The sequence below is a fragment of the Chelonia mydas genome, chromosome 1 (genome assembly GCF_015237465.2).
Source record: "Chelonia mydas isolate rCheMyd1 chromosome 1, rCheMyd1.pri.v2, whole genome shotgun sequence".
Classification (NCBI taxonomy): domain Eukaryota; kingdom Metazoa; phylum Chordata; order Testudines; family Cheloniidae; genus Chelonia; species Chelonia mydas.
In genome coordinates, this window is record NC_057849.1 from 94,977,430 (window position 1) to 95,000,460 (window position 23,031).

The window sequence follows — 23,031 nt, forward strand, 5'->3', positions numbered from 1 at the left end:
ACAAATTTTCAAAGAGATGAGCTGTCATGGAAACTTACGCCCACACAGAGTCCATCAGAGGCATAAGGCCCCAAACCAGTGCACCAATTTCTGGATACAAGCCTTGAACGCTAGCAGCCTGATACAGAGCCTACTGAAGTTAATGAAAAGATTCCTATTTACTTTTATGAGTTTTGAATCAGACCGTAAATGTAAAATTCAAAGAAACTCAGCTAAGTATAATAACCTAATATCCGATAATAACCCTCTGTCTGCACATACAGCTCCATTTGATATCAGTGTAGCAGCATACATCCTTAAATGTGTGCTCTGACAGATCATTCTAATTTTTATTTATAAAATGATGGAAGCAATTATTCCAACAGACAGTTATCAAGCGAACATGATCTTTACAAAGTAGCAGGCAAAAAATGATTTCCTCATTCTGTAAGGCCAAAATCTTCTCTTTTTAATACCTTCATGCTGAAGTTGAGCAGATCTTTTCACAAAACAAGGGAAGCAGAATTTATAGTCTCCTGCTCTTTAATCCTCACATATTGGACTATGAGGAGCTGACATTAGGTGCCCTTTCAGATCCACAGTTCTGAAAAACATGGTCAGCTCTGGAACCCAAATATAGTAAAGCTTTATTTAAGCATTTTTGTGCTTGTTGCATGCCCCCCATTTAATTTTTTTTTCTCTAACAACTCTTTATTACATGTCCAGAACATTTCTAGTCTCTTTTAAAAATAAACAAACTGTTTCTTTCTGGTTTATCCAATGACAGACAAAATAAATGTAATTATTTCCATTTTAGGAATTATTTTTCATCCAGGATAGCTATCTAGACTAATCATGTTCATTACAACTGTTGTGCAGTGTGTAAATTTTATTATGGGTCTACAGTAATACTGGGAATTTTTGGTATTCTCTTAAAATCTATATTCTTTTTAACTATGAAATTCCTGAAATTAGTAAATTTTTATTTATTTATAGGTACTTCTACAGCACTCCTCATTGTAGTATCTGGGCCCAGCCAAGTTAAGTTTATTTGTTCAGAAATGAAATATACACTTGCTAATATAGTAACGATAACTCACAACAAGGACCACTTCCTCAATGCAAATCTTCACAAGAAAAGCTTCTACACATAAAGTAAGATGAACCAGTTACTGCATTGTTTATTAAATTTCACTTGATTCCTCCTGACAACCATTTAAAACAATGAATTTTGGGAAATGTCCCTCAAAGAATCAACAACAATAGTAGGGATCAGAGCTTTTATACTTCGCTAATACTGTTCTTAAAAAGAAGAAAATATTTCTTCCTGAAGGGATTATAGAAAGTCTTATAAAAGACACCTGCAAACAAAACAAGTGACAAAAGATCTTTATCATAATTGATAACAGTTATCCTCTCTAGAAATCTATGCTTCCTTAGAGATAAATAATGTAATATAACTTTGCTGTTAAATTCAAGATGTATTAACTAATATGCACCACCGACGTTCAGCAGTGGTACATTTTAACAAAGAGAGGGAATGTTTTTCCTCTCATGCTCAGAAGTTTAATAGCTAAATGCAACAAACCTACAATAGGATTTAACTAACTAAGGCTTCTTTTCTTATGCCCAACAGAACAGGGAAGCACTGAAATTTATGTACAACAAAAATCATTTAAATAATTTCAGTAAAGATTCTGGACGTATACAACTAGTGTATTTAAAAAAAATCCTTTTACCCCCACTTAACTATACCATACATCTGTTCCCAAAGCTTGTGTGTTTTCACTTACAGTGCAAACTTTAGAACACCTGTCTTTCAAATATTTAAATGCCCTATTTACAAGAGATGAACTAAGTAGCTAAGCACATGAGATTTTGGATGGGAAACTTTTGCAAATTGCAGTTTTCACAATATGGATAAGAGGCTTGATAACAATCAAAAGAGCAAGAAATTCACATTTACAATGAAATACTTTATTCTCTCATCCCAGATCAGTTTTGTTTGGGTAAACATACAATACACTGACTTTACCCCCATTTGCCTATAATATCTGAGCACTTACTAACTACAGTGGCAGGCACTTGAAAGATGCATGTAATAATATAAATTATCTGCACTAGTTGGAAAGACATATTTGTACCTCTCTACCTCCAGACACTCCACAATGGGAGACAGACCCCCTCCCTACTCTCAAATGAGTGACAACATGGGACACGTTAACCCTAAATTGAGGAATACCATGCGGAACGTCATTTCCCCTGCAATTATCTGTTTACCTCTGTTCCCTTTCCCCGCCTCAGTTTCTCAACACCTCCCCTTTCCTTTTGTCCCCTAAATTCTTTCCAACTCTCTCCAGCTTTAGCAGCAGTCACCAGGCTTTGTGGAGGAGAGGAGTTTCATGCTGATTACAGGGGCAGACAATCAAGTACCAGAAGCAGCAGCAAAGCCATGTCATTTCACTGTCCGCAGCCTGGACTCACCCAGTCCTGTACACAGTGGGGAGAGCAGAAGCATACTATACGCAGGAGAGGAAGCTAGCAAAAGGGCAGTATGCAGAGTAGTCTGGGCACGCAGCAGGATAGCAGGACAAAAATACATTGCCTAAACTAATTGAAACAAAGCAAGATGTCCTAATAAAAGATAGCTGAAAAGTCTAAAGAAAGACAAAGTTTTGATTCCATATAACTGATAGAAATAAATGGCCAATACACATACACTCTAGCACAGAGATGGGCAAACTACGGCCTGCAGGCCACATCCAGCCCGCAGGACCATCATGCCCAGCCCCTGAGCTCCTGGCAGGGGAGGCTAGCCCCTGGCCCCTCCCCTGCTATCCCTCCTCCGCTGCAGCCTCAGCTCGCTGTGCCGCTGGTGCTTTGGCCTGCTGGCTCCGGCTGGGCGGCGAGCTCCTGCTGCTCTAAGCAGCATGGTAAGGGAGCGGGGGGGGGGGGAAGGGGCAGGGGGTCCCGGGGGACAGTCAGGGGACAGGGGTGTGGGTAGGCATCAGGGCAGTCAGGGGACAGGGAATGGGGTGGTTGGATAGGGGCTAGGGTCCTGGGGGGGGGGGGGGGCGGTTAGGGATGGGGGGTCCCGGGAGGGGACGTTCAAGGGACAAGGAGCGGGGGAGGGTTGGATGGGTTGGGAGTTCTGATGGGGGCTGTCAGGGGCGGGAAGTGGGATGGGGCAGATGGGGGCAGGGGCCAGGCTGTTTGGGGAGGCACAGCCTTCCCTACCAGGACCTCCATACAGTTTCGCAACCGCGACGTGGCCCTCGGGCCAAAAAGTTTGCCCACCCCTGCTCTAGCAGATTGTTTACCTTCTGCGCATAGGACAGATCTCTTGTATACTTTGGAAACTAGGCAAATTCAAAAACTTAACATTAAGAGTTAGGAAAACAGCAGATAATGGTAAAAAGTGTTTACAATTTCTAAGGGAGTTCCTGCAAGCAGATTAAAAAAAAAAAGCCATCCCATCTCCCTCTCAAAGGGGTCTACTGCACTGAACAGCTTTGAAAAGCAGGGCAAAAAGCTCTTCAACCTTAAGGCCTTGCTTAGGCAAGAAAAGAGGTGTTTTCTAAAAAATGTGTTTTAACTAAAAATGTCTTAAATTAATTTTTTAGCACACTTCAAGAGTTAAATATTATCAATGTGATGAAAGTAACTTTTACAAACCCAAAGTACATTTAATTTCAATATGAAAAAAACAGGTTAAATCTCCATGGAGTCATCCGTAAGCCTGGATAAAGCACTAAGTAATATTACTGTAGGAAACATTTCTGAATAGGTAGAATGATGAATCTACAGACTGTCTAATCAGTCTTTTCCATCTCTAATTTCTGCAATTCTGAATTTTAAGTCTACAGGCATTAAGAATATTTTAGCATACAGCGGTTGTTTTTGTAAACATTTTGCTTTTGAAGTATTGATAAAAAGGACGAATTGGGATGCCAATCAAAATCACTGGAATATCATAAATTTAATCCTTTTATTGTCACTAACATTGTTTGTGCTTATAGACATTTTTCTATTTGCAGTAACTTCTTTCTCTTGTTCCTATTAAGACTATTATTTTCACCCTGTTATTACTAATCCTTTCTTTGTAAAAAGCCACACCTATTTTAATCCAAAATGGTGTGGTAAGCATTTGCTTCTTTGTGGAAGTACACACATAATTAGGTTAATCTGTGCTATCTTGCCATGTGAATTGATTGTTTCTTTACTGTAAATATATTTCATAACACACTAGGCTTGCCAGAGTGCTTGGAGGCAAATCCTGAGTGATTTACGAAGCATGTAGCTACTATGAACTGAAATCTTGACATGATAGCAAGCTGTATAGCCACACCTACCTGCCACTTATTGCTCATGATAGCTTTTCACTTGCACATTAAATTTTGACCACACCCTTCTTTCACAAACAAGCACTTTCATTAAATTCACTCAACTAAAACTCTGGCAGATAAGTGATTGGGTTTTGTATGTCATCTGAGTATAGAGGACTTGAAATTCATAGCACAAGGTAAAATTCTCAAACAGTAGCATCTACATTACCTGTATGAAGTCTAAAATTGTCAGTGGAAGCAAATCATCCAGATGGCCAATATCTTTGGAGAAACGATTTAAGATTCTCCCTATAAAAACAGGATTCAAAAGAAATTGTAGTTTTTTTCAAAGACAATTTTTAAAAATTCACAAAAAATCAAAATAATATTTTTTAAAATACAATATGCTTTAGTTTTACAGGCAATTTAAGAAAAGCAAGAAGAAAATGGCTGACATCTGAAAATAAACAAAAAAGAAGATCTTCTGAAAACAGAACACAAAAGGAGATTTTTTACAGCTAGTGCAATATATTTTGCTAAAAAAGAATAAAAATATTATTTTTTAATGAATGCTTCTTTAATACAGATATAAATTGTTTATTTAACAGTGATAGTGTGTGGTCACCACCATTTCAAATGTTCATAACAGTCTGAAACTAGTCATTTAGATAGAACCTAAGACCTCAATCCTGCAAATCCTTACATACATGCATGACATTATCCACATAGGTAAACAGTTATAGGACTAGATTCTTAATACTTATATACATCAATCAATATGGGCCATAATCTGTCTGACTCTGGTCCTTGCTTGCAAGTTCCACTGATATTTACCTGAGTTGTATACATTTACTGCAAGGCCTAATATTGTCTTTTTTAGTAGTTCTGTGATTTTTACCCAACTTAGATTTCACAAAAGTAAAGAACTCTTAGCATATTTAAATTCACGTTGCAGCTATTCTGGAATCAAATTTTAGTTAGGTTTGTGTTGATGTGGCATGTTTTTATGTTGATGCAGCATGATTTTTATAGTTATTCAGCATGTTTTTTATATTTATTCAAAACCTTGACAATGCTGATCTTTATTAAAACTAATAACATTTTTAATCTATTATCACTGAAGCATTTATTCTCTTCTATTTTCTTAAGGTCTACTTGAGTGAAAAAAATTCAGTCATAGCAAGAGAGCTTTAATTATAAACGTCACCATTCTGCCACCATTAGGTAGATTAGCACTTTACTCCACGAACTGATGCTTCTACTCAGGAAGTAAGGTACCATTTAACCTAGGGATGAGAATCTTACCTTTCATAAGGGGTTTATGTATGTGGACACATTCAAGTTTCTTTCTTTCTATCTACCTCAATTATTTTAATGAATTTTGTGATGAAATTTAGTTTTTCTCTCTTTTGGAATCATGGATCATAAGGAGAGGGGATTGAAGAATGTATTTTTTTTTGAAGAAAAGTGATAAAAATCAGTGATTTCCAAATCCTCCTCTGGTAGAGGGGCAAGAGCGGGTCCTCTGCTGAAAATTCTGTTGAGTTTAAAAGTTTGGCATAAAGATGAACTGCAGATTAAAAAATGAAAACAGAGTTAAACTGAGATTTTTGTGATGAACATCTGTCTCATTAGCCAGGATCAGGTGGGAGAGGATTATTCAGTTCACAAATGTTTTTTTAAACCAGCTTTCTCAACAGTCTCTCCTCTCTCTCTGATATAACCTCTTGGTATGTCTAGGTTTACTGAAGATATCTGAAAGTGAATTATTCTGTGATATCACAAACACTGTGTGTCCAGGCTGTACCCCTAAAATCTCCATGCAGATCTCACCACACAGTGGGAAAGGACAGCTACTTCTACAGCACGATCCCCACTTACCTAGTAGCTCACAGAAGACTGTTCACAGGGTCGGGATTGATGTGCTGTGGGCTGGACAGGGACTGGGAAACCCCACATTGGGTGGGAGTGGGGTGAAGTGAGAAACACATAATCCCTCTTTCAACCTTGTAACGAGTACTCAGGAAAATTAACTGATCCTGGCACAGTAACCTGTTCTCAGGTGCCCTTGAATCATGGGGAATCACCTTTTAAGGGTGGTCACCCGGAGGCATCCCTGTCCATGCAGAGCCATTGTAGTGGGAGAGGAAGGGCACACTATGGGCATGGAGATAGCTCTGAGACACAGGGCCTCTGTGCAGATGGCGCAGAGATCCTGCAGTTTTTGGGTATCCTCCAGATTTGCAAATGAGCCCTGCCAGTTGTTTCATGTTGGAACAGAAAGATCAGGGAAAACTCCATCAAGGGATGCCGCTTGGAGGTTTCTTTCCCTTTGATCCCCTCATGGGGGTTTTGACACAGGAGGGGTGACTCAGCCCCTGAAATGCATGTGCTGCAGTGAGACTCCTGGTAGCTCTAACATCACATTCTGGGATATCTTCAAGGGAACCAAATAGTACCAAGAGGATTTCACAAAGTAAAAGATCATTTAAAAAAGTTTAGTGCTAACTTCTCTTCAGACTGCCCCCGTGGCCTGCTTCGCACAGGGACATACAGCACAGAAGCCTGAGCTTCTCTCTGTTTTAAATTTTGCTTTGGCATTCACCTTTAATCTGGTTTATTTGTAATAGTGATAAGAGATTGCAGCAGAATTATCTTGGTTATTCCTCAGAGGAAATTCCATAATACACAGAACTGCACCAACAAAGCAAGTTCTTTCAGACTGGCTACTTCAACACCAGTAGTACCGTGCAGGTCACTATTAACAATGTCAGGAAACCTGGAATACCTTCACCATGTCCCATGATTCAATGAGTAGATAGCACATGCAAATTCCTTCCTGGAGCAGCATTACAGTTACTCTAACACAGCTGTGAAAATAGTTTAACTTTGTACTTTTTGTAGACAGGGCCATAAAGGGTAGAAGGCTGAGACAAATTAGTAGTGAAATGCTCACAAACTATCACAAAGCAGTTTATCACTTTGAAGTTTCAATCCCAACACTATCTGAAGTTTTGTTGTCCATTTTCTGGCAGATTTTTATTGCAACTTACAAGTGAAAGTTAGAGGTTTGTTACTGTAGAGGTTTGTGACTACCCCTTTGCACTACCTCAAAAAGTTTCAAAGCTCTACGACAGCCGCCATAGACAGATGGAGAAAGTTTTAAGTTGCAACAGTAATAAAGTTCTGTTCTGGCTCTTTAAAACAAAATAAAACATACACAACACAAACATTTTATAAAATAATACCAAAACTCATTATGACTGCCAAGAACAAGTTCCAGAATATTCTCATTTACAATAACATCTCATTTGGCTAAAGTTCTTTGATGCATACAGACCCACGCTAAAACCAAGCTGGGTGAACCATAAGAAAGATTCCTCTGGCATGACTATCTCCTCCTCATATCCACATTATAATCAAACTCCTACTTAGTTCTCATGGGTAATCAAGTTGCTAATTAATACCAAAAATGGTAATTTTGGTGATTGCCTTATAAAATTATTATATGTTTTTAGAGAATGTTTTTGATACAGCAGGTAGTAGGAAAGTAGAAATTAATCTGACATTATCAATAAAATGGGAAAAAATCTTTTAATCTGCCTAATCCACATTCAAATGTAAATATAGTAATTCTGTAGAATGACAAGAACTAAAATATGAGTAAGAAAAACAGTTGGTGTATGAACATGACTGAACTTGAAAGGAATGGGCCCGTCTACAATCCACGCTATGAAAAGAAATGTAAATATCCTGGAGTTGGATCAACCAATTCCTAAATAGGAAATTCAGGTCTATCTACAATTGCAAGATTTTAATATTTTGGAATCTTCAATAGTTACTGCACAAAGTTGTTTATTGTCTATTCGGTATTTATGAACACTGCTTTTGGTAAAGCATGACTGATCATTAAGCTCATGGAAGTGTTTGCCTCCTAAAGGCTCATGTTTCCTTCTCCTATTGCTAATTAGTTATTCTAGTGCCCATTACTGTTGTATCCGGGTGCATCACAAATAAAAACAAAAAATTTCTAGCACAGAAGAAAGAAACAAACAAAGCAATGGGCCTTAATCCCACTTTCACAAAAGCTGATTTTACCCCAGTTACTCCATTGACTATATGAGATCAGAATCAAGCCCAGGGGACCCAGTTCACAGAAGGTATAACTTCTCTCAACAGTAATAAACTCCGGCAATGACAGCTTACCAGACAGAGCAAATTCCAACATTAGGGACCAGTCACAGAGAATAGCCTCCATCCAAATCTCAGTGCCCCATTCAGGGATTTGCCATTCTGATGTGGCATAGGTAGAGATTGCATATTCATAGTATGGATATGTCTACACTGCAATTAGACACCCATGGCTGGCCTGTGCAGCTGACTTGGGCTTGTGGGACTTGGACTAAAGAACTGTTCAGTTGCAGTGTAGACATTCAGGCTCAGGCTGGAGCCCGAGAACTCGGACCTCCCACCTTGCAGGGTCCTAGAGCCATAGTTCCAGCCTGAGCCCTGGGATCTTGTGAGGTGAGAGGGTCCCAGATGTCAGGCTGCAGCCTGAAGCTGAACATCTACGCTGCAGTTGAACAGCCCCTTAGCCCAAGCCCCGCAAGCTTGAGACAACTGTCACAAACCTACCATGGGTTTCTAATTGCAGTGTAGACATTACCCTAAGTTTCTAATTCAAACTGAAGACTGTTTCACAAGATATGAAGAAACATAATTCTACTTTTCCTTTTTGAATAGCACATGGTTTAGTTGCTTAGGTATACACTATTAACTGTGCAAGAGAAGACATTCTAGATGTGAAAGCAAAATTAATCATTCTTGCAAAAATTCTCAAACCTTTCCCAAGAACATGATTATACATTTTCTGCCAGCATTCACACACTCAACTTGCCCAGGGCTGCTCCCCAGATTCAAAGGATTGTTGTACCTGATATCTGGGACCCATTAAGCTGGCCTACAGAAAATATTTTCTTTAAGCCCTCTGGGGCCCTTATAGCCTATCACCATTTCTGTGGGCTCCTTTACGCTTCCCCAAGTCCCTTAAATAAGCTGTGAGTGTTCTATGGATCATTTGGACTGTGGTATTTTCAGGACACTGAATGCGTAGTAGGTAAGTCCCCACAAAAATCCTGCCTTAGAATTAACCCACATTTTCAAACTCAACTACTGCATGCAACTTGAATTATTCAAATACGAATCACATCTTCTTCACACAGCATTTTAAAAGAACCAAAATTACTAAAAATATAGACATTGTATAGTAATGGATGGATAACCTCCACTGACCAAAAAAAAGTCTTCCCATAAATCAATTCAGAAATATTTTAAAGTGTCAGTGTTGCAAGAGTACTTGAATCTGCCAAAAGAACCTGCTATTTTTAGTATTATGAAACTTCCAAACGCTTTGTGTAATTTCAGTAGCAAGCTGCAGTGGAGAACGTGCTCACTCCAGCAGTTCCATGTATGTTACTACATTAAATAACTTAATCAAACCACACTCTGTTCTTAGATTTATTCTGAAGTAATTAAATAACTATTCAATGCCAATTAATCACAGTTAAATAAGGGTCTGTCAGCAAAGTGCTATGTACACATTTGAGACTATTTAACTGTCAAATACTTGGCAGTATCTAAGTTAAACAATGATTCATTAAACCTCCCTTACAATACAATAGTTAGGCTAAACTTGAAGTGAAAGAATCGAAACTCTTTTCTTCTGCATGAAAAGAACATCAAACCTCAGAGTGTGATATTCTTTTCTTACTAACTCTGTAAACTGCTTTAATTTCATGAATCAGAATGTGTTCAGGTGCTCTATAGCCACTTTGCTTCGGCAGGTGTTTGTTGGTATTTTAGAGTAGATATTCAAATCTTTTCATCCAAACAATGAAAATACTTGACAATTTACCACACCTATTTAAAATGTTTATTCATACTAAACGATTAAAGGAATATAATCCAAACTGAATCAACATTTATGATCTAAACACCAGAAAATGAAAGAATTTTCTTCTACCAGTTTCACATTATTATCCATCACATTAACCTTCATGTGCTACTATTAGCATTTAGTATTACACAATCCAAATTCCCAAAATCAAGTGATTAGTAATCTTTGTTTAATGAATTTTACTATCCTGCTTTACTTTCTGGCCAATGTATTAATCAAAACATTCCTTTACAACAGAATAAAATAGATGGATTGATTTTAAAGTCTTGCAAATAATTTAGAAAGCCCTATACTCACTTGGGTCATCATACATTTCAGACCTACTCTGTTGTTGCTGGTCTGCTGACTCCCTTATTTCGAACGAGAAAAGGTTTTAGAGTAAGACTGCTGGGGATAGAGCCTTAGAAATGCTTGTTTTTTTCCTAGAACGTTTTCCCTGTAGAGATTAGGCTAATCTTAGTATGGAGCATTTTGAACATTCTACACTTTTATTCAATGTACACTTTATTAATAAAATGTTGGTTTCCTTTGTAACCTGAACAATTACATGGGAATGGGCTTAAACACCACGTTTAATGCTCAAGGACATCTGCTTTTCTACAAACTACGTTAGGGGCCGTTACCACCCACTCCAAAAACGTTGCTCCAGTGGCCACAAACAGGTTGAAGGAAGGGTAACAGAGCCAAACAGCATCATCCCTCACTGCCTCCAAGCCCTCACAAACCCCGTGGAAGCAACACATAGAGTGCTTGGGGATCTGTACATTTAGGAACTGCCTCAGCGAGGTACTTACGCACATACACATAAGATCAAGCAGTCCCATTTACTTCTTCAGGCTTACTGTATGCTTAAAGTTATGCATGTGCTGAAGTACTTAGCTGAGCCAGGTCTAGATATGGTTGGGAATTTTTTGACAAAATGGAAAGACAGAGACTGACTATATCTCAGCAGTTGGAGCAGCGAGTCACTTCTTGGAGGTGAATCCGACAGAGCAGGGATTTAAACTTGGGTCTCCCACATCCCAGGTTAGTGCCCCAACAGCTGGACAACAGGCTCATGAGGCGTATACGTACACACACACACACACACACACACACACTTTTCAAAATCTTGCAAATTTGTGCAAGAGAGGAAAACAGTTTCTCACCTGCTTTAGACAGGATTTCAGTGGGGGCAGCTACACAGTAGAAAGTGTGCGATTGGCCAACATCTTTTCTACTCAGTGTAAGGGGACTGTTGCCCCCTTACTAACATTCAGTGGGGGTGTCTTAGTTGCTAGCTCCCAGTACTAAAAGGGGGGAAGGGCTGATGGGAAATCAGGACCCTGAGACTGACAGCCCCCAGGAACAATGGGGAGAGGCCAATGCTCCAGGTCAGCCTGAATGAGGGGGCGGGCAGGCTAATCAGAGAGTCAGGAGGCCAGGGAGGTCCCGTTCTCCGTGTGAGCTGGATTTGCCTGGGTCAGACAGAGTGGGGCTGAGCTAAGGAGAAAACGGGGGCCCACGCTGAGCTGGGGAGCAGAGCTGTGCCAGATCCAGAGGGGCCAGAAAAGCAGCCCACGAAGCAGGTCAGTGCAGGGAGCAGAGTCACAGAAACAGCCTGCAGAGCAGACCTGTGCTGGGAGCAGAGCTGTAGCAACCAGAGGCAGAGGGGCCAAAGAAGCAGCCCAGGGAGCTGGAGGCAGAGCAGCAGCCATGCTGAGGTATGTAATGATCAGTGGGTCAGAGAAGTGCCCAGTGCAGAGAGAGTATCCCGGAGTGGGGACACCCTAGCCCCTGTCCTAGGTGACCACAGCAGTGTTGGGGGTCAAGCCCCCCAGAAATCCTGGGCCCAGCCTTGTTGGGGTTACGAGGACTCTCCCAGACAGGAGAGTGGAAGGGGAGTCCTCAAGGGCAGGGAGGCCGCTGGGTAAAGGAATTGGGAGCGAGGACTCAGATTCTTTCACTAGCCCACTTCACCAGGGTAGTGCAACTATAAGAAGTCTTCCAGTTTATCAAAGCAGAAAAAAAAAGTGGATTTGTCCATATCAGATGCTGGCAGGAAATACACATTGCATCAACCTAGTAAAATACAACTTAATGTAATCATTCAATCAACAAAATAATTAAAAATGGACAGACTCTGAAAGGTAACATAAATTTAACAGATTTCTCCAACGAGAAATCTGAAAATACATCTCCTGTGTAAGTGACAGTTACTGATCCATTCTGGCTTTTCTTCCATGTTCCCACAAATAAATGTCTATAGGCCTCTTATCTTTTTTTTTTATGGAGTTAGCACCACATGCCCATGTAAACTGCCACACAGCATTGCTGGCTTCCCTACAGGCATCCCATAAATACAAACGAATTCTGCCCCATATTTTCTCAGAGGCCTGAAACTGACAGGAATATTATCACTTTCTCAGATTCTTGCAAATGGGCACAGTGGTGCTGGCAGAAATGTGCTGAGATCATAATATCCAGATAAACTGCCAGCATGTAACAAATTCAGATGGGGTACTTGCTACCCAAATTAATTTACTACTTGAAAAAGACTTGACTGTCAAAAGACTGTCAAAAAGAAAAGAGGAAAAGAGTTAAGAAATTTCAAGAAAATCTGAGCACAGTTTGTGTTTGTCTGATTTTCAAGTATAAGATTAAAAAGAAGAAGAAGAAAATGAGAGGAAATCAGCTACAAAGAGATATACACTTTACAAAACTGGCTGATAGTTTTTATGCAAGTGTTGTCCTGTTACTATATATGGGCTCTATTTTGATAGTCTTATCTCTCTTATTGGATGACAACAGATGAATACACTATTTGGTGTGATTTATTGTTCCCAAAGTTTACTGCTGTTGTTCCTGAGCTGCTTATTCCAACTAGTATCATTATTTTCAAGAAATTTTGATTAAGTCCACCTCTGTGCAGAAGACAAGCACAAGGCCCATGCACCACTCACGTCACACTTAAACTCTATTTTGAGGTCTTAAGTGGTTCATCTAAAGGTTTTCCACTTGCCTGTTTCACGTGTAGTGTTGCCAGGCGTCCAGTTTTGGACCAGAATGTCCGGTCGAAAAGGGACCCTGGTGGCTCTGGTCGGCAGCACAGCGGGGCTAACGCAGGCCGCTTCCAGGAGCAGTGCAGAGCCAGGGCAGGCAGGGAGCCTGCCTTAGCCCCACTATGCTGTCACCTGAGAGCCGCCTGAGGTAAGCCCTTGCTGGCTGGAGCCTGCACACCCACCCGCACCCCAACCCTCTGCCCCAGGTCAGAACCCTCCCCACACCCGGCAACCAAACACTCTCCCACACCCCTCATCCCCTCCCACAACCTGACCTCTCCTCCCCCCCCCCCCCCCAGGTCAGAACCTCCTCCTGCACCCTAGCCCCAGCCCTGAGCCCCCTCCCACATTCCAAACCCCTTGGCCCAGCCTTGAGCCCCCTCCTGTACCGCAACCCCTCTTCCCTGGCTCCACCCCAGAGCCCATACCTCCTGCTGGAGCCCTCACCCCTCTCATACCCCAGCCCGGAACCCCCTCCCGCACTCCAAACCCCTCAGCCCCAGCCCTGAGCCCCCTCCCACACTCCAAACCCCTCAGCCCCAGCCCGGAGCCCCCTCCTGTACCCCAAACCCCTCCTCTCCGGCCCCACCCCAGAGCCCATACCACAGCCAGAGCCCTCACCCGCTCTCATACTCCAACCCCCTGTCCCAGCCCAGACCCCCTCCCGCATCCCCAACTGGAGCCCTAGGCCCCTCCCACACTCCAACCGCCTGCCCCAGCCCAGTGAGAGTGAGTGAGGGTGGGGGAGAGCGAGCGACAGAGGAAGGGTGGCTGGAGTGAGGGTGGGGCCTCAGAGAAGGGTGGGCACAGAGGTGGGGCCTCGGGGAAGGGGCAGCGCAAGGGTGTTTGGTTTTGTGCAATTAGAAAGTTGGCAACCGTATTCATGTGGCTGTGGTCAGGAAAACACATATGTTATTAACATTCTCCCGAGGTTAAAATTTGATCTCCCGAGGTTAAAATTTCAGCACAGAATGTATGCAAATTCCTCATTACCAATAACTACATTTAAAAGTATCTTGATTCCCACTACTATACTACTTTTTCGCTCTCAAACTACCTTCACCTTAAGTGTCAAAACACTCTATTATTATAATACAGCATTACCAGTTAACCACTTTCTCTATAATTTCAGTCTTACCAGGATTCTCCATACAGAATAAGATTTACTAGCTGCAATAAAATAAGCTCCTAAATAATCTGTTTTACAAAAGATTTTACCTTCTTTCATGGCATGTTCACAAGCAATTTTCAAATTATTGATCATTGAGCTCACTTACTGCTTCTCACTTCATATATATATATTTTCCTAAACCACTGTGTTCCTTCACAGTAAATAAAGAGATCAGAATTATTTAACAATTTTGAATAGCCTCTAGCTAAAAACCATAGCTTTATCCACCAAATACCAAACCACATCTTTTTTTTCAGTTTATAATGAGATCTTTACTCATAATAATACAGCTTATTTATTCTCTCCTTTCCCTTTCAGAAATAGCTTTAAATCTTGTCCCTCTTATACTAACATCTAAAAAAAAGACAACCAAAAACACTGACTGCACTCAAGATTCTTGACTTGTTTTTTTCACTAGCTTTGTTGGGGAGGAGGGTATTTTAATTATCAAATTTCCCCGCATTTGAGAAAAATTAAGTGCTGGATGTAATGCAAACAGGATGAATACAAAAGCAAGAAATAAAATATCCCACCTCTTTAAATGCATTGTGAAAACATTTCAATATTAATTTATTTTTCTTGTATACGTCTACTTTTATATGACAGTATGATGAGCGAGAGCATTGTAATTCCAGTAGTCTAACAACCTATAAAATAAGCAGTTTTTTTACGAATGAACAGGTCCCAGTAATAAGAGGACATGGCATCATGCATCGCTAACATTGTCTGAAGTAAAAAAATATATATATATATATATATATATATATATATATAGCAACCATTCACACTTATTATGCACAAATGCTTCATCTACTCACATTTTTACAAAGCACCAATGTAGCAGAAACTTGGAATAGGCCATATAAAATGTATGACTTGCTGGCTCTTTACCAGTCAGATCATTTACTGGACTCTCACTTGGATTTCTGTGTACCATGAAGACATTAATTTCTGAAAGAGCATGCGTGATATAACTGTATGATGATGTATAAATCCTGATTGTATTCAGATTATTTCTTATTTCATTTTGTTCTCTTTTGGATCTCTTTCCAGGAAGTAATTTAAACAATGTGCTTACTGCTGTTGAATGCAGTGGGTCTTTGTCTGAGCACGAGAAAGAAAAGGGGTTGTGGTGGCTTTGAGGGTCTCCACTGAGCAAGAGGTAAGCCAGAAGTCCAGCTCAGTGGCAGCATCGACCTATCAGGCACACAGGGGTGAGGTGGGGTGGGGGGGATTTATACCCCATGCCCTCCATGTGGAATCCTGCACCGACCAGCAGCACTCACCCTCCCACTCATGGGATCAGAGTAGAACTGGGTCTCTTCTGATCTGCTGTGGGCATTGTGCTAGCTGATTTGTTCTTTGGGGCTCGAAAGGAATTTTTCCCTCTGCCAGACTGGCCAAGCCGGGGTGGGTTTTTTCACCCTCCTCATAGCAGATCAGAGATCCAGTGGGGGTAGGTAAGGTTAGTTCAAGATGTCACAGCTCAGTAGGTGCCAGATGTGGTAGGTCTCCAGTGCACGTAATCATTCCAAAAGGGTTCTAGTTCCCTGATAAACGAGAGATGAAAGGGGATTTAGGGAAGTCATCTCCTAAACAAGCTGGAGAAGGGGACTGGTGCCCGTGACATCTGGCACCCCCTTTCTTTCCAGCTCCTCTCAACCCTCACATGGGGCTTCTCAACAATGGGCTACTTCCAGGTTGAGAATGGGGGCGGGGGCTGTTAGTCCCAATAGGTGGAGATGATTAAGGGAAGAATGATGACCTGCACGGTATTATTTATTGCCCAGTATTCCCAGATAAGTTAATAAAGTTGTAGCCGAATTAAACCACATCCACTGTATCTTGGTTTTCTTCCTATGAGGCTAGAACAATGGACTGAAATAGCTAAAGACATATTTATGTTTCCTTTCAAAGCCATTTTTAGTTTGTTTTTAGGAAACAAAGAAGAATATAGAAATATGTGACATTTTTTGGTAAGTCTGCTCTCCAAGAATATTAAAAAACAATTGCTTGCTAATGTGGTATAATGCCAGAAGCTAGAATTCAAAACAGGCTTTGGACACAATGCACCATTAAACATTAACAGTGAACTTCTTAAACAATATAAAAAGAGCGTTGCCAGCTCTCAAGATTTTATTTGAAAGTCTCACAATCTTTGGTGATTTTCTTAAAGTCCCAGTTCTTGGAGTCAGATGATTACCTGAGAATCATAACTTTCATTGAAGTAAGAAAAAAAAAAAGACAGTTTTTAGCATTCATGGTGGCAGAGAAAAGACTGACAGTATGACCCTATTGCAGTCTAAAGGCTCAAAAGGCAAATAAAAAGATAACCTAAAGTTATTTTAAAAATCTCGTGACTTTAAAGACAATCTCATGATTTTGCAGATCTGATTCATGTCTTTTAGCTTGGACTTGGCAATACTATAAAAATATATAATTTATTACAAAACAATATAATCCCCACTAGCATGCATGGATAAAATTTACAATGCAGGATATTTTCCAGAGGCTAGCATGGCAAAAAAAAAAAAAAAAGTGGTCTATTGGAACAGTGGTCTATAAAGAGTCAAAGACTAACCAAACAGGGATGTGTGTCCACAACAGAACTAAAAGAATGCTCAGATGAACTGCTGTGTCCAGAGAAAGACATGAGAGCATTTCTAGCATTGCATACACAGAAGTTAGAACCTCCATTTGTACACAGGGATGGTAGCTACCTGACCAGATATTCTTTTGCCACAGTGTTGAGTGACATGTTAACCACTTGGTGCTCAAACCACCAAATTTTGGTATGCATGCCATTAGGACTGGTGTGGCAAAATCCCCACAACTTTGGAGAGATTTGAGTCAGAGAGGGTCCAGGTGAATGGCAATGCAGATTGCAATGATATATCATTCAGAGTCAGATTGGTATGATGACAATATAGAACATCACTGAATACACAACTCTTTCCTTTTGAAATGCTCATTTAAAAAGCCTTCCACCTGCCTGTGTCCTGTGGCTATGGTCAGGAAAGCATATGTTATTACCATCTTGTATAAGACTTCCAGAACTTTTAGCAGCTTTTTTATAATATCCTCTCTCATATTGGAGAAGATAATTAGGACTGTGCTCCATCTAAAGAATACAGTAAATGTGACATTTCACACCCTCATCTGATTTTCTAGAGCCTCATCTTCCCCTTGTTAAGTTATTATTTTTTGACCCAAGCCTCTGTGAAGATTTTTACATCAACGTTTTCTTTGCTAATCTTTAAATCTATTTTAGTCTTGTCCAAACTGACCTCTGGCTTTAACCAGTAAAGTACCTGTCAAGGTTCTTTCCCCACTCTGAACTCTAGGGTACAGATGTGGGGACCTGCATGAAAAACCCCCTAAGCTTATTTTTACCAGCTTAGGTTAAAACTTCCCCAAGGTACAAACTATTTTACCTTTTGTCCCTGGACCTTATTGCTGCCACCACCAAGCGTCTAACAAAAATAACAGGGAAAGAGCCCACTTGGAAACATCTTTCCCCCAAAAATCCCCCCAAGCCCTACACCCCCTTTCCTGGGGAAGGCTTGATAAAAATCCTCATCAATTTCCATAGGTGAACACAGACCCAAATCCCTTGGATCTTAAGAACAATGAAAAAGCAATCACGTTCTTAAAAGAAGAATTTTAATTAAAGAAAAAGTAAAAGAATCACCTCTGTAAAATCAGGATGGTAAATACCTTACAGGGTAATCAGATTCAAAACATAGAGAATCCCTCTAGGAAAAACCTTAAGTTACAAAAAGACACAAAAACAGGAATATACATTCCATTCAGCACAACTTATTTTATCAGCCATTTAAACAAAACAGAATCTAATGCATATCGAACTAGATTGCTTATTAACTCTTTACAAGAGTTCTGACCTGCATTCCTGCTCTGGTCCCTGCAAAAGCAACACGCCGACTGAAAGAACCCTTTCTTTTTCCTCCCCTCCAGCTTTGAAAGTATCTTGTCTCCTCATTTGTCATTTTGGTCAGGTGCCAGTGAGGTTATCTTAGCTTCTTAACCCTTTACAGGTGAAACGGTTTTTCTTCGGGCCAGGAGGGATTTAAAGGTGTTTACCCTTCCCTTTATATTTATGACAGTGCCTAGCGAGGATAGCTACAAAACGGATATTAATAAAAGGCCTATTCTACCATACAATTTAGCAGTGCCACATCTCATATGATTCCTAAGGCGCCTTTTCTTCTCCATCAGTTTGTATTGTCAAAGAAGATACCATACTAGTGGTGTTTTTGCTATCCAAAGTTTGGAAAAGTTAGCACTATCTGATTTTCCATGTCTTTTGCCCATCATTTATGAAACACATGGAATGGCTGTGAGTAATGCTTTCTACCACCACTGGTTGGCTAGGAAACTCCATCCCATCCTAGTGGATGAAGAGTTGACCTCAGTTATTCGTGCCTTTGTCACCTCTTGGATGGATTACAGCAATGTGATATACCTGGGTATGAACTCTTCAGCATTTAGGAAACTCCAACTAATACAAAATGCTACAATGCATCTTCTCAGCAACACAGGCTACCATGACTGCATCCGATCTATTCCCTGTTCTTTACATTGGTTGCCCACAGAATTTTGAATCAAGTTCAAGATCTTGGTCCTCATCTTCAAAGAGCTTCGTGACTTTGGCCCACTGTACTTAAAAGACCACTTAAAGCTCCAGGATGAACATCATGGTCGACAACTTCACTCCTCTGCAACAACGGAACTCTCAACAATAAGAGTAAAACTTGTCTGTGTGTGGGAGGCAGAACCTTCTCCAGGACTGGTCCAAGACTATGGAATAAACTCCCCCAGGAAGTAAAGACTATCACAAACCTCACCACCTTCCACTCCAAGTGCAAGGCACATTTCTTTGACCTTCCCTTCTCTAATATAAATACATAACAACAGGAATATTTAACAAAAAACAAACAAAAAAACCTTACCAAAATAAGACACTCCACTCCATGCCCTTCACCCTCTAAGGACAGGACAAGAGAACAAACACATGGCATAGATGTAGTCACACTACCTGATGTAGTACTAGAAGGCACACAGTTACTACAGTGATGAGCGTGGTATACAAATCTATATAGAATATAATTGAAATCTTGGCCCCACTGAAACCAGTGGGAGTTTTGCTACTGACTTTAATGGGGCCATTATTCTACCCACTGTGTTTAGGAGTGGCACAACAACAGTGTAAGTGTGCTTACCCCACCATCAGGTTCAAAGAGCAACTTAAATTTTGCAGGATGTTGAGTTTGGCCTCTATCCAGCTGGAGGCAATCTGCAGCTAGTCTTTCGCCCTTTATTCCCAATCTTGGAATTGTAACAGAGTTTTTTAGAATGAGGGGAAAAAAATTTCTCTCTGACTAAAACTAAGAGATGGCTGAATAAATTTTCCTTCAATTTTCCTCCCTCCTTCCACAATGATAACACAAACTGATGGACAGAGATTATGCATAGGATTTTTTTTTTTTTTTTTGGTAAAACTTCCTTTGAGCAATCAGCTTCTGAAAAAAGGGGTTATCATAAAAATAATTATACAGCCTTATCTATAGCTTTCACTAACAGCAAAGCTGTTTGAATGTATAGGAAATCTTATACCCTATATTTCTAATTAGACAAACAAAGTTAACAATTTCTCCTTAAGCAATCCATAATGGCATATAAGATTAGATATATGAAACAAAAAGAGAAAAATCCACATTATTTTAAGTAATAATACTTGACAACGGTAATATACCCCCTCTACTGGTCAGCTATTAGAAATTTACATTTCTTAAAGATGTAAACCGTACCAGTCATTACAGTTACACAAAGTAGTTAATATTAGAATACAATGTCATGATTTATCCCAGTGGGTTCTAGTGATAAATACAAGGGCAGTGATACATGAAACTAAACCTATGAAAGCAAACTTTACACCTTATGAATATTCTTCAGCGTTCACCACAGTGATCATTCCTTATCATACACAAGCATAATTTAATTGTATCATCTCCATTCTTTGAGAGCGGAAAGATAGATTGTTTACATTAAGAAGTAGGTTACATTTGAGACATGCATGTATGTTAAAAGCAAATCACTCTAAAGGGGAAAAAAATCTCATGATCCTATAAATCTAACTTTTTTCATGTCTCTGGAAATACGTTACGCAATTACAAATATACTTAAAAAGTATATTTTAAGCTTTGATTTATACTGGACCAACAAGTCAACAAGTGATTACAAAATAGAAACAAATTAAACAAAAGTGTAGTGTTTAGGACTGCCACATGGTGGTGCTATTGTTAGTTATTTGCATTATGGTAGCACCCAAAGGCACAGTGAGACTCAAAACCCCATTGTGCTGGGTGTTGGATACGAATGCAGTAAGAGAAAGTCCCTGCCCTGAAGGGCTCACAATTTAGATTAAGACAAAACACAGACACAAAGGATTGCAGCAGATAACAAGGGAAATGGACAGGAAAAGGGAGAAGAGGGTAACAGTAATGGAGTCACAAGACCTACTTTTAAGGAAAAAATAAATAAAATTAAAAAAGAGGAAGAGGTTAATAAATTTCTACAAGCCATTATCCATTGGTAGTTTAACTATGGGAATCATGGCAGAGATGGCTCTTGACAAAGGACTTCAAGAACAATAAAGTAGTAGATCTACTTTGTGAATAAGTTCAGGACAGTCTTTCATGCACAGAGGGCATGAAGAACACATATACGACCTTGTGAGAGAAGCAGACAAAGTGGTGACGGACAGGAGAAAAACTGCAGGGAGGAACCAGCTACAGAGACTCCAGTGGGTAGGAGGAGAAGCAACCTCAGCACTGTGGGGCAGGACTTAAAATGGGGTCCAGCCAGGGCTACCTCCGACGTATCCCTCTGGAGCCAGAATTGTGCAAGGGAGACGCTCTAATATGGGAGCACTAGGATCTCCCCTCTGCCATGTAGCTTTGGGAGGAAATTGCAGAAAGGAATCAAACTCCAGCTGGTAGGAGCAGCTGCAGAAGTAGCCAAATCTGGGACCTTTGGACATTCAGAGAATGTTCTACAGTTCTTCTTGGACTTTCTCTGCCTCTGCTGAATGGCTCTATCTCCCCCTCCCCCACTTTCCTTGTTCCTTCATAGGCTCTTCAGCTGAGCTTCACTCCACATCTGTCCCTCTTACCCTCATCTCCCCATCCTGTCCCTTCAGTCTCATTCTCTACAATGTCCCCACTCCCCCTTCACTTTTCTTTTCATTTAGTAACTCCAATCCCAAAATATTGTGGAACTAATATACTGTTTGCTGCTGTCACATTGTTCACTTGGCTTGTGTGTTACAGACCTTCCCCCACCCTCCATTATCCAAGTCATTAATGAAAATATTGAATAATACCAGACCCAGGACTGACCCCTATGGGATCCCACTAGATATACCCTCCCAATTTGACAGCAAACCATTGATAACTACTCTTTGAATATGGTCATTCAAACAGTTGTGCATCCACCTTATAGTAATTTTGCCTAGACCACATTTCTCTAGTATGCTTATGATTATTAATAAATAATAATAATAGGTTGCCATCACTGGCTGAGCCAAAAAGATGGGTCCTGATAAGGTAAGACAGAAGGGGCCAAGTGATAAAGGGTCTTCACCACCTCCCTAGGTAACCCATTCCAGTGCTTCACCACTCTCCTAGTGAAATAGTTTTTCCTAATATCCAACCAAGACTTCCCTCACTGCAACTTGAAACCACTGCTCCTAGTTCTGTCATCTGCCACCACTGAGAACAGCCGAGCTCTATCCTCTTTGGAACCCCCCTTCAGGTAGTTGAAGGCTGCTATTCAATGCTCCCTCACTCTTCTCTTCTGCTAACTAAATAAGCCCAGTTCCTCCAGCCTCTCATCATAAGTCATGTGCCCCAGCCCCCTAATCATTTTTGTTGTCCTCTGCTGGACTCTCTCCTATTTGTCCACATCCTTTCTGTAGTGGAGAGCCTAAAACTGGACACAATACTCCAGATGGTGTCCTCACCAGTGCTGAATAGAGGGGAATAATCACTTCCTTCGATCTACTGGCAATGCTCCTACTAATGCAGCCCAGTATGCCGTTAGCCTTCTTGGCAACAGGGGCACACTGTTGATTCATATCCAGCTTCTCATCCACTGTAATCACCAGGTCCTTTTCTGCGGAACTGCTGTGACACTCTGTACCTTGGGGGAACACCCTGCAATCCCATGTTCATCCTTATAATATGATTCTGTGGTATCCAATGCAAAGTTTGTCATGTTGGGTGTCTTTGGAAGACTCATGATGCACTGAGCGTTGTTATTACAGTAATGTTATAGGTTGTAATTTCATGTATATAGTTGTGAGGCTGAAAATGTGTCCTCATGGCTTAAAACAAGCCCACGCAAAACTCTCCAGGAGCAGAGGGGCAGTTCTCACCTCATTAGGGCATGTATGGGACAAACTCAGCCCAGCCTCACAAGAACAAAGGACGCTGGCCTAGGCAGCAACAAAGGATCTGTTGAACTCTCGAGTGAGTCACC

At 40.6% G+C, this 23,031-nt stretch overlaps 1 protein-coding gene across 8 annotated transcripts in view; it reads right to left on the minus strand.

The window, feature by feature from the left end:
- ABCC4 (ATP binding cassette subfamily C member 4) overlaps positions 1-23,031 on the minus strand; it is a 209,407-nt gene that overhangs the window by 81,196 nt on the left and 105,180 nt on the right. For 7 of the 8 annotated variants that reach the window (XM_037895822.2, XM_037895831.2, XM_043534656.1 and 4 more), the window contains one exon: positions 4,534-4,613. In XM_037895822.2, coding sequence (XP_037751750.1) covers positions 4,534-4,613 — 80 coding nt within the window. Of the gene's footprint in view, positions 1-2,012; positions 2,585-4,533; positions 4,614-23,031 lie in introns of those variants that run through there. The other variant, XM_043534650.1, reaches the window with a different exon arrangement.